The sequence below is a fragment of the Limulus polyphemus genome, unplaced genomic scaffold (assembly GCF_000517525.1).
Source record: "Limulus polyphemus unplaced genomic scaffold, Limulus_polyphemus-2.1.2 Scaffold1911, whole genome shotgun sequence".
Taxonomy (NCBI): domain Eukaryota; kingdom Metazoa; phylum Arthropoda; class Merostomata; order Xiphosura; family Limulidae; genus Limulus; species Limulus polyphemus.
In genome coordinates, this window is record NW_013667521.1 from 208,596 (window position 1) to 220,799 (window position 12,204).

At 34.1% G+C, this 12,204-nt stretch overlaps 1 protein-coding gene across 1 annotated transcript in view; it reads left to right on the forward strand.

Annotated features, from left to right (window-relative positions):
* Positions 1 to 628: 628 nt before the first annotated feature.
* LOC106465335 (Hermansky-Pudlak syndrome 1 protein homolog) overlaps positions 629 to 12,204 on the forward strand; it is a gene marked incomplete at its 3' end in the record, with an annotated part of 27,751 nt that continues 16,175 nt past the window's right edge. Inside the window, exons 1-5 of the mRNA XM_013925550.2 lie at positions 629 to 835; positions 5,333 to 5,597; positions 6,342 to 6,536; positions 7,445 to 7,566; positions 7,951 to 8,056. Of these exons, the coding sequence (XP_013781004.2) occupies positions 5,481 to 5,597; positions 6,342 to 6,536; positions 7,445 to 7,566; positions 7,951 to 8,056 (540 nt within the window). The remainder of the gene's footprint in view (positions 836 to 5,332; positions 5,598 to 6,341; positions 6,537 to 7,444; positions 7,567 to 7,950; positions 8,057 to 12,204) is intronic.

The window sequence follows — 12,204 nt, forward strand, 5'->3', positions numbered from 1 at the left end:
ACGCCCAGTCATTTTTGAACGAGGAGATTAAAACTCGAATCAATTATATTTTTTATCAATAATTTACCCATTCTATGAATTTAAAAAAGGAAATTATTATTGATGCTTATCAGAATGCTCCACAAAAGTTACCTTTTAGCCTTTTCTTTTTATTAATTAAAATAATTAACGAATAATAACCCAAGGGTTCTAAAAACGCACGCCATGCAAATGACTTAATCGAACGCTTACATCATGATAACTGAACACACAATAGAAATTCATAAATTTTGTTATAGCGTATATAAAGAATACACAAATTTTAGATGGACTGAAAGGTAATTGTTGAAAGGTGCCTTTGAAAATTGAAATTAATATCAGCTTGACAGTTTTGATTTCATAAACTAATTACGTAATAAACAAGTTATTACTTTAAAATGTAAGAATATTATGACTGTGCTTTTGACTGACACTGTAAGACAAATTAAAAAGTCATTCTTACTGATTTTTATTTTATTTTTCAGGAATGTGAAATGTAACTTATTAAACATAAAGAAGATCCAATGTTTTGGTTAAAAAATGTTTTTGCTGAATCCTGGTGGTCATCTAAAACATGACTGAAAATGCGATGACTTGAGTAGAGATTATACTATAATTTATTAGTACCATATGTTCTGAAATTAACGTTGAATACACTACGAAGGGTCAAAAGTAACTTACAGTACTCAATTTGTAAAAGAAAAGGGGGAAAATGACATTCGGGTGATGAACTTTCTAAAATCAATGTACAGCTGACCTATATTTGGCAAAATAAATCAAATTATTAAATCATAAATGGCCATTCTGTCACTGTCAGGTATTTACTCAAATTACCGTAATAATACGTAATAATTTAGGCTTAAGTTAAAATAGAACTAGAAACAATGTTAATATTGTTGTTTGTTAAGACAAGTTTTAAGATGAGTAGTTTAAAGAAAAATGTAGAACTTAAAAGACACAATATTCCAAATTATAGTAAAAAAAGATTGTTGATATATCAAATAAAGAAAAAATCACACGCGAAGAAAAATTACAAAAAATACTGCAATTTGCAAAATGCAAGGAGAAAATAAAACAGATCAATAGGAAAAGAGTAAAGTGAGAATGAAAGTTAAATTATAGTCACAAAAAAGTGGTATATATAAAAACTTTAATCATTAAAGAAACAATTTAAGCTATGCATTAAAATCACCATTAATAGGAAAATGATATGCTTTTAATTTTGTGATATGATTTAAATGTTGTAACTCCAACATTGTTGTGTTCAAAAATATAGATGGGGGAAAAAAAAGATCAAATTAGGGAATAGGAAAATGTGTGTATATGTTGATATAGAAAGTTCTACCAGTGGTCATTTGTACATAACTAAAACAGGTTGCATGTTAGCTGAAGGACCTGTGGATGTTATGGTTATTATAGGTTAATCCTGTTAAATCTGTTTTAAACATTTTCATATACATCAGCATGCTATGCTTTATAAGAGCACTTTACAATATTATGTTCAGTTATGCTGTGATTGATAGGGATGAACAACTCTTACAAACCAGTATTTCAGTTTAGGACCATCAAACCAAATGAAGTAATTGAGTTGTATACTCAGTTTCATAATATAGACTACAAAAAGGTCAAGATATTAAACTTTGGGCTTTTTTCATCTGGAAATTAGAATAATTAGGGTTAGTTTGATTTAGGCATTCAAAATTGATAATAGTTTAGACAGTCTTTCTATGGTGTTTGATCTAGTTAAGAAGTAGAATCATGGGTGTCTACAGGGGGGAAGGGGGCATTTCTTCCCTGGGAAAATGAGAAACAATGCTTTATTTATTCATTCAGTATATGTATATGAAATTCTAAGTTTTTTATTCACTTTACAATTTAACACTACTTATTACACTTAGTTTTTAGTTCTAATAAAAGTTGCCAGGTTTATCAACTGCTTTACTTAAATTCTCTGGATACCTACCCTGTAGCTAAATATTGAAAAAATATCACTACCACTGTGACTTTTTTAACATTGGACATGGCATGTCTCACTCAGGTCATCAAAGAAACCGACGAGGTCTTGCCGACATCCCCTGGCCCTGATGCAGGCTTGTTGTTCTTACTATACATACACAGTAAATGCCATTGAAATACTGTGCATTATGTGACATCAAATTACCATATTCATTTATGCAGTTGTATTATATAAGTTGAAATTACCCTATTGGGTTAAGAACCTAAAAGAACAAACCAGAATTTTATATTGTGGAGTATATATATAGCTGAAAGTCACCAGTATGGCTTAAACTAATCTTACAAATATTAAAACTATCAAATCTTATCTGTGTGGGAGCTTGCCTATTCTCTTGACTGTAACGGCAAAACTTTGAAGGGGTCCATTGTCTTTGACTTTGCCCCCCCCCCCCCCCTGGATAAATTTCTGTGAAATGGAAATGTTGGAAATCAAATAAAACTTGTAAATTTTAGCTTTGAAAAGCCAGAAGCAGACTTGTTCTTTAACAAAATATTTTTTCATTGAAAGTTACAAATTTATAGTATGCTTTGCCCGATGTGGGATTTGGTGTTAGTCGGAAATTTGTGGTATTGATATTTGGGTTAGTTGTCACCTTGATTGTTTTAGGCAGCCAATAATAATTTGTTAATGTCTAATATAATTTTTATGTAACATATGAATGAGGGTAGGGACCATTTGGTCCATCGAGACTGTTCCTATACACCCACTCTTTAGAAAAGTAAAAACATAAACATTTATTTTTCATGAAATTATCATTTCCCTTTTTAAACTCTTTGTAAAAGTGCCAGCTTCCACAAACACCATCATCAACTTCTCCATTAAGGCAACAAAACTTTAAACTGGAGCCTAACCCATCTTTTAAAGCCATCCAAGCAGTGTGCTGTTGCTGGTGGTAGGGCAAATAGGATTTTAGGTTGTATCTATTGAAATATTAAATACAAGTCTAAAGAGGTTATACTTTCATTGAACATTTTGAATTCAGGCCACATTTTGAATTTTGTGTTCAGTGTTGGGCTCTTTACTTTAGGAAAGACATTGAATTGTTGAAAAGGGTGATTGAGGTGTTTAAGATTGTAAAGTGAATTGATAGTGTTTATGCATCATCATTTTTCATAGTCAACAGTGAGAATAGTAGGATTAGGGGACACACACATAAATTTTAGCAAGGTAGGAGTCATCTTCAGCAAAGACAGTTTCATTTTTCTAACAGGGTGGTTGGCCTTTGGAATAGGTTGCCTTCATATGTTGTGGAAGCAGTATATTTAAGTGAGTTTAAGAAAAAGCTTGATAAGTATATGAATGATACAGGCTGGCTGTAAGATTTTTTAAAATTATTGTAATTTAGTTTAGAGAATGGAACAGCCAAAATGGACCAATAGGTCCCATGTTGTTCGAAAACATTGTTATGTCTTTTTCTAGGTTTCTTAAATTTCTAGCTCCAGGATACAGAACAAAGAAATTAAAGGTCTTTATCCTCTTGATCCCCCAGACAAGATAATATTGTAAACTTCAGTACGATCAGCTCTTATCATTCTTTTCTCAAGAGAAAATAAGAGATCTTAACCTATTAGGATAATATAACTCTTCCAACCCTAGAAGTAGCCTTCTTCTGAACCCTTTCCAATAAGTCAGTATCCTCTATGTTTATGATAAGTTTCTTTGATATTATTGTACATAATTTTAAGAAAATCTTGGGATCATCAAAATCCAAAAGCTCCCAGATATATTGATGTGTCTTTAATGGTTTTGAACTATTAAAAAAAATAATTACCTTTCTTAAATTAGGGGTTTGGTTCTCCTGTGAAAAAAAAATTACCTCCATTTTTCTCTTTTTGTCATTTTATATTGCTATAATAAATTAGTTTTTTATTTATTTTACCGTTGTAACAATTTTCTGGTCCTTTGAATCTTTTATGGTTTTATGAGTTAATAAGTGTACAGGGTGTCCAAAAAGTCTGTAATCATAGGCACTTTCAACACATTTTACAGAATGTATTCTACGTGTTGTCCTTGTAATTCAAGACAAGTTTGGTTTAACAGCAGGATTAACTCGACCTTCTCATGCTTTGACAGAACCATAATCAGTTACGTATCTGAAATTAAGAAAAGCTGCAAATCACCTATGATTCCAGGTGTTTTGGAAACCCTGTATAAGGTTTTCATTTGTGTATATTTGGGTGTTTCTTGACATCACTGGACTCTTTAATTGGTTAAGCATGGATTATTTATATTTACACTACTGTGATTTTTCCCATTATGATCGTATACATTTGATAGTAACAAGTGGTATTTGAAGTTTATCTTGATATAAGTAGAAATAGAGAGATTTGGGTGCTGCTATAGCCTGCAGTATACAAAGATATTTACACTATAATGTGCGGTGTACACAGAGATTATCATCATCACCGTTTTAAATTTCATTGATTTGCTAATAAAGTACAAAATACCATTACATAATGTTTTTGGGCCAAATATAATCAGAATAAAATAAATTCCAACAATCAAAACAAGCACAGTTATAACATAAATTTAAGATACTCCTCTGGAACACACAACTTATTAAATTATTATTATTTGCTAAACAAACTCGTGGATAAATATATATAAATTATTTAGTAAGAAATTATGTTTTAGTGAAACATTTAAACAGTGATGATGATAACAGACTGCACGCTATAGTGGCACCAAGATTTGTTTGTTAAAATTGTATTAACCCTGCATTAGTATTCTGTAAAAAAGTTTCCAAGTCACTCTTCCAGATTCCGAGCAGACCCCATCATAAAAAATTAATTTAAGTAATAATAAACTATTATTTTGGAAACACTAACACTCTAAATCTGTTCCTTTATCAATCAATAAATGAACATTTAATATTACAATTTCTTTTTTTTTATCACCTAAGCTAAGTATAACAATTTAACACAAACTAGCTGAATACTAAAACTACTGAAAACAACAAACTCGTATGTGCTTCCATCTGTTGGCACTGATGTTTACAAAATATTTGGGAGCAACCCTGGAAGACTAATCCAGGGTTAAAAATTCTCTAATTTTAACTTGATTTTCAGCTTAGATAGAAGGTTGATGCTCTACATCTTGAGCCACTGTATCTCATTCACTTGCAATTTATCAGGCTGTTGTTTTAATTACTGACTTTTTCATCAGTATTACAATGTAATAATTATGTTGTTACTAATGTTACTTTTCTGAATACTAATTCTAAATAGAATAGAAATGGAATTGCTTTTATGTATTCTAATCCGATTCAGTGAAAAAAAATGTATATATATTTTTCAGGAATGCTGAATGCCTTGCAAGTGCTTAAATGTCTGAAAACATTTACAGATTGACATTAAAAAAAGCTTTTGTGTACCAGTTCCACCATCTTCTGTTTGATGAGACTACAGTTCAGAACAGTTGAAAGGATTTCTATTCAACTCTCAGAATGAAAGGATATTTAATTTTTGATAATCTGAATGATTTGGTTTTCATAAAAACTGATAATTCAATGAAAAAACATCTGCAGAAAGCTGCAGCTCAGAATGGCTTCGTTGAAACCCACGTAAGTGCTGTTTGATTTTGATGGTAGAAATAAGTAGTAGTTTTTTTCTTGGTTTCAGCTGTCAAGGCATCTTTCTCTTTAGTGGTGATATAAAGGAAGTCAGTAACCACTTTGATTGCTTAAAGCATTTCTACAATGTCTTAAAACAGAGACTACAGATTATCACATCTATAGTGTGAAAAGAACGTTAGGTATTCATAGTAAATGACACTTTTTTTCATTCAATAATTTAGGGTTGTTCTTGTTAAAACTAACAAAAAATCTCTTAGCCTTTGTATGTAAATATCTTTTGTACTTCCTAAGCTCTTAGACCAGTGGTTTCTAAACTGTGTGTCAAAATACACAAGTATATCATGGCAAGGGGTGTTGTGAGAGTTTCATCACATGAAGAATGATTAAGAATATAAAGAAAAATATTTCATGTAGCGGCAGGGGTGTTGTGTAAATCAAGGTTAGTGGGCTAGGGTTTAGAAACCACTGCCTTAGATATTTGTAGCGGCAAAGAAAAATAGTGTTCAAGGAGACCACAAAAGTGAGCAAGCTAGCTAAGACTGCTTCAAAACCAATACTTATAAATAGATTTTCACAAAAATATTTATTAAATAACTTAAAGTTCTTAGAAAAAAACTTAGATTTTGTGGTAATTTATTTTATTTTTAGGATGTCATTTTGTAATCATCATTTTTCTATATATATATATATATATAGTATTGAATTGTTAGTAAAGTAATTATTTATTTTTAGGGTGATTCTGGATCATTTGACTACATATCTGACCAAACGGATGGATACAGTCGAGGAGGTATAGACATAAGCCGAAATGCTATTGTGCAGCTGTTTTCTCCACTCATTACCTCTCAACGTGTCATGCTGGGCCAATTCCTGAATCTCTATACTTTAGTAGAATGTAGTGACGGAGTATTAATGGCATTTAAAGAGGTATTTGAGCTTGTGAAGTTGTATTGATATCGTGCACACATAGTGACGTGGAGCTAGTTTTTGATGTTCATTGAATTGGTGCATATCCGTGGTGAATGGTATGATTTTTACATACGCAAACTTTAAAAGTAGGACTGGTGAAAAAAAAAGTAACCATTTTATGCACATAAAAAAGTGTGTTGCAATAAAACTAAAGCATATGATGTGGTGGAAAGCTACTTTTATGTGAGATGTATACTAAGCTTCTGTCCCTCTTTATTCCTTTTTTTATTCCCCCTTAGCCTTAAGTGTTTGGGCACATGATTTAGTTTGGAGTCATTTGCTTAGAAATCATTCTTTTTCATAAGTGTCGACTACCTTAAAATAATTATTTTAATACACAGTAGCTAATTCTAACAAGTAGAATATCTGATATATAAAATTAAGATGTCAGGTTTCCTGTATTGCAACCATTGATAAATAGGAGGGTGCGAAAAATACTGCGTCTTGGCTCTTGTGCGTAGCTGACTATATGTTGGAAGATGGGGAACAAAGTGTTTAGCATCAACAGTTGCTTGGAAGAATTTTTTTTTTCATTGTTTATTCTATTATCCTTTTTTAAAATCATTTTTGGTGGATTTGTTTGGTCTAATTTTTTTATTAACTATTCAGATTCTAAGAGTTTGATCTATACCCTACGTTCAATTGTTTTACATAAAACATTCTGTATAGAACTAGAACACTGAAGAGATCTTAAGTAAAACGTAAAACATAAAAGGCAAAAACTTATTTAAAAAACGGATACATCAAACTTTAATTTCACACAATCTTAATAATATCCATTTTTTCAAGTTACTTTCACCCTACCAATAATGCTATTTTATAAAAGGTATTTCATGTACCATAGTTTGAAGTAATGTTATTTTTAGTATTTAGGTTTTTTGTTCATATGCGTGGGAACTTTGAAAGAAGACACACAGTTGATATTGGAGAGAAGACTACACGTGTTTTTGGTGTCTGTTAAACTGTTGTACGGACCTGCTGTTCATCTGTGAGTGGAGTATCTTTACGTGAATTAACAACATTAAGTTAATTCATTATAATGTTGGGTTATTAATGTGTATATGTTTGTGTTATTAACTTAAACTGTATGTGCTAAAATACTTCTTTAAACGTAAGCCGTATGAGTGTAGGCTATTTTTGTATATGTGTATTTAAAAAATGGCTGTACAATTTGGAATGAAGGCTTGTTTATAACATCAGGCATTTTAGGTTTTCTAAATATTTAACTTAATATCAAATAATGACTTTTCAGACATTCTTTTTTGTCCTTCAAGGGATGGAGGAAATTGTGAATATAACGATAATAATTTCTGCCTAAACTTTATCTATTTGTAATTTGGTTTGTGTAGTTTTGCATTTTTTTTTTGTGAAGCCTTAAGGATGACTATGTGGGGAACAGTAGGAAGGCTGTGATCCTTACAGAGATCTTTGATAAGTGGGATGAGCTGAGATTACGTGAGCAGTCCTTTCTTGTGGAAGTAAGTACGAGATATTTCTGACTTCTGTAAAGAACCTGTCTTAGGTGCAAGTTGTGAAAAACTTGAAATTCCGATATGGTCTTACCTCCTCTTACACAAAACTATCTTGATTTTCTTTCTGCCCTCTAAGCATTGCTAAAAAAATTTTCACACTCAGCACACCAGTCTATATACCCCACCAATTTTGCACCATTATTGAACATGTACATATCATGTGATTACTCTCTACCAATTGTATTGTGCCACCTATATTGATGCAGATAGCTCCCTCTGCTGTTCTCACTCAATCCTCACTTTCTTGATTGGCACAGCTTCATATAGATGTGCGTTTTTTTGCATGTGGCTACCATTTATGATTTTACTTCTTTGCCATTTCAGATTTATTTTCAGCAGTTTTCTTTTACTGTGCTTGCATTCAGTTGTTTCAACAATATATATATATATATATATTTTTTTTGCATTTCTTTTCAGCAGTTTTCTTTTACTGCGCTTGCATTCAGTTGTTTCAACAATATATATATTTTTTTTTTGCATTTCTTTTCAGTAGTTTTCTTTTACTGTGCTTGCATTCAGTTGTTTCAACAATATATATTTTTTGCATTTCTTTTCAGCAGTTTTCTTTTACTGTGCTTGTATTCAGTTGTTTCAACAATATATATATTTTTTCATTTGTTTCTTGTTACTAAATTATATGTGAATTTAGGACTTTCCAGGAATTGGGTTTGACTTTATCTGCAGAGGAGGTACAAGCTTTAATTTGCAGGAAGCTAGATTAATATGTTCGGCTGGATGATTTCTTCTTCCTTTCAATCTGACAATGTTGCTGAGGAAGAATACAATTTGGACTTTCTTTTCTGGCACTTTTTTATTTTGGTCTGTCACACGCTACACCTCTTCAGGAGACGATTTCACCTTCCACACCATTTTTTATAGCTGGTTACTCAGGTTGACACATATTCAGTTTTTCCTGTATGTTTGAGACGAGGGTGATTTTGCTACTTTTCTCTGCTCCTGTTGTTGTGCCTCCATGTTTTTTCACTTTGGGAAAGGTTTGTTCTTTTTTCCTCCTTTCTTCCTGTTGCTTCCAGATCCAAAGGAAATTTGAGATGAGAAAAAGTATTTTTAATTTCAACATGAAAATTTCTTTGTACATGGACTATTCAAAACAAATACTCAATATATTCATGGACAAATCTTTATTTTATTAAAAATACTTCACTAAAAAATATGATTTTTTGTATGTGAAAGACTTATAATATTAACTGAAAGACTGACAGATTTTGTGAAGATATACACACTATATTGAAAGTTAGTAGTATTAAATCTATAAAGACTTTAAACGAGTACAAAGAGGTCACGTGGTCGGTCAAATTGACCGAGCCCTTGTTGAGAGAGTTAATTTGTTTGCATTGCTTAATTGCTGACATGTTCATCTCTTTCAAATTCATAGAACAGAGCTTTGCTTTGGCTTCATTTTCTACATTCTTGATACTAGCAATTAAATTTTCTTCTTGTACTCTACAATTCAGGGTTTGTCCCCACACTACCCACATCATTTCAGTTTAGGGCCCTACTGTTTGACTAACCTGAGCTCCTTATGTGTTTTGTCCAACATCTTCACTCAATGTGTCTTCACACCCATCATTACATAGACTATTGGATCCTGCTTGCTTTTTCTCATTCACAGCCCAGAGACGACACTCATCTGCTCCTACAAGAATTAGCACAGGTTTGATTCCTGATAAAGGTAGAGAAGTCTGTTCTTACCTCCTCTCGATATCTTGTTCATTTGGGGATTTTCTTCAATTTCAACCTCAATCGAATCAAGCCCTTTTTCTTTGGGATATGAAGCAGGCAGTTCACAAGACCCTCACCTCACATTCTCTCGCAAGTGGAGAGGTTCTATCTCTTTTGGGGATGTCGGCTTCCTTGGAAGCCCCCATTCCCATTGGTCACGCTCATATGTGTTCTCTTCAGTGGATACTTCTTGATAAGGGCTAACCTGGATTGGTGGCTAGACAGGGACCAGACCACGGTGGGGGGTTCCACTTCCTCCACCTCGTCTGGATTTACATCTGGTCACAGGTGTATCTTTAGAGGTTAGAGGTGCTTACCTCGACTCTCAGGAAATTTCAGATATCTAGTTGGTTGAGGAGTCTTCTCTTCATATCAACTTTCTCAAACTTATGGTGGTTCATCAAGCTTTTTTGTACTTCCTTACTCTCCTGTGGGTGAAGGTGGTTATGATACACTCCGACAACTCCACGGTGGTCACTTATATCATGAAGCAAGGAGGTACCAAATCCAAGTCTGTGCTGTCAGACCCTGGATCTCCTTTTCTGGGCCCACAGTCACCACATGGTGGTTTTAGCTTGCCATGTTCCTTGCATGATGCAACTGGATGGAAATTGTTTATCTCAACCAAACAAGATTCACCCCATGGAATGGTCTCTCAATACACAAGTGTTTTGGTGGGTGTGTTCTCAGCTAGAACACCTCATATTGGTGCTTTTGCCACCCACTGGAATCCAAATGTCCTTCCTTTTGGTCTCCTGTTCCACACCCACAAGCTCTGGGAGTGGACTCATTCAGTCAAGATTGGAGGGTTCATCACATATATACTTCCCCTCCCATTCAACTCCTCCCCAGAGTTCTATCCATAATCCAAATCACTCCATGTCTAGTTCTCTGGTGGCTCTGTATTGGCCGGCACAACCATGGTTCCCACTGATCCAACCTTTACTTGTACAACCTTCTCTATCCTTTCTTCTGTCTCAGTCTGTACTCCGTCAACCTTGGTCAGACATTGTTCATCCAGACATCATCCCCCCCCCACCCCATCTTCACCCATGGCTTTTGTCAGGTGGATATTGTCTCCCTCCCACTGCAATTCCACCCATGTCCACTCACCTTTGACTGGGATAAGTCTTATCAGATCATTTTGTTTATACTTTCTTTTCAGAGACCCTCTTTTTTTTACCACTTCTAATAGGATCCCACTCTGTGGTGGATGTTGCCTGGTCAAACCTGGTTGCAATATAATGCTCACTATAAAGGTAGGGTGTTCCCAAGACCAGTTGTGGCATGCCCAGTGATATGTACATATGTTTCTCATTATCCATAAGTGGACCATTACTTATGGACTTTCATGAATAAAGTAGAAAGGAGTTTCTGCTTATCCCTGCCGACCCCTTGAGTGAATAAATCGGGGACGGTCTGCTTTTCAAAATAAGGAATCATAGACACCCATAGCAATTTCTCCAGTGTGATGTTCATCCAGACTCTCCACCACATTTACTTCCCTCCTTTTTTCTCCAAGTGGAGCAAGGGAGTCTTTACCACTTCTCAGTTCCCAATTGCTGATGTGGTGGACCATGGAGGCTTCCTCCTGAGTGCATTGTAGACTTACCGTATATCCATTCAGTGAGAATAGGGTAAAGCTGGTTTTCCCCTTCCATTTCCCCTGGATGCTTAATTCCAGGTGGACAGTTGTCAGTTGGAGCAGTACCAGCCTTCATGGGATCTTCTTCATAATACCGGGTTTGGGATGACACTGCCCTGTTCCTACAGTTGTGTGCAGTAGAGGCCTCACTTCTCGTTAATTTTCCCTGCTCCTATGGTTGAACTTAGGACATAATATTGGCAACAGGACATCCTTATATTGTTTCTATGTTGAGAAAATGTTTCATATCCTCTTCATAATTCTGGATGCAGGATATCTTTTCCATGCATTTATGGTTGGGTGAGTTGAGATTTCTGCTCTCAATTTTAGTTACAGATATTGTCCTGTTCTTATGTTTGAGTTGAGGCAACGCCATGACCCCGTAATGCCCTAGTTTGGTTTGTTGTACTTTTTGTTCCTATGGTGGTTTGGGAAGTTTGTCCAGTTTTGGCCGCATGCTAACTTTCTCTTTGTGATTTTGGTTGCTTGACATATGACACTTACAGATGTGATTCATGTGTCTATGTAACACAGTCCACATGCCCTAGCCACAGTGTTTGTGTTATTCCATGTTTTTTTTTTATCTGATTGATACTCAACCTCCTATCTCTTTGTGATTTTGGTTGCTTGACATATGACACTTACAGATGTGATTCATGTGTCTATGTAACACAGTCCACATGCCCTAGCCACAGTGTTTGTGTTA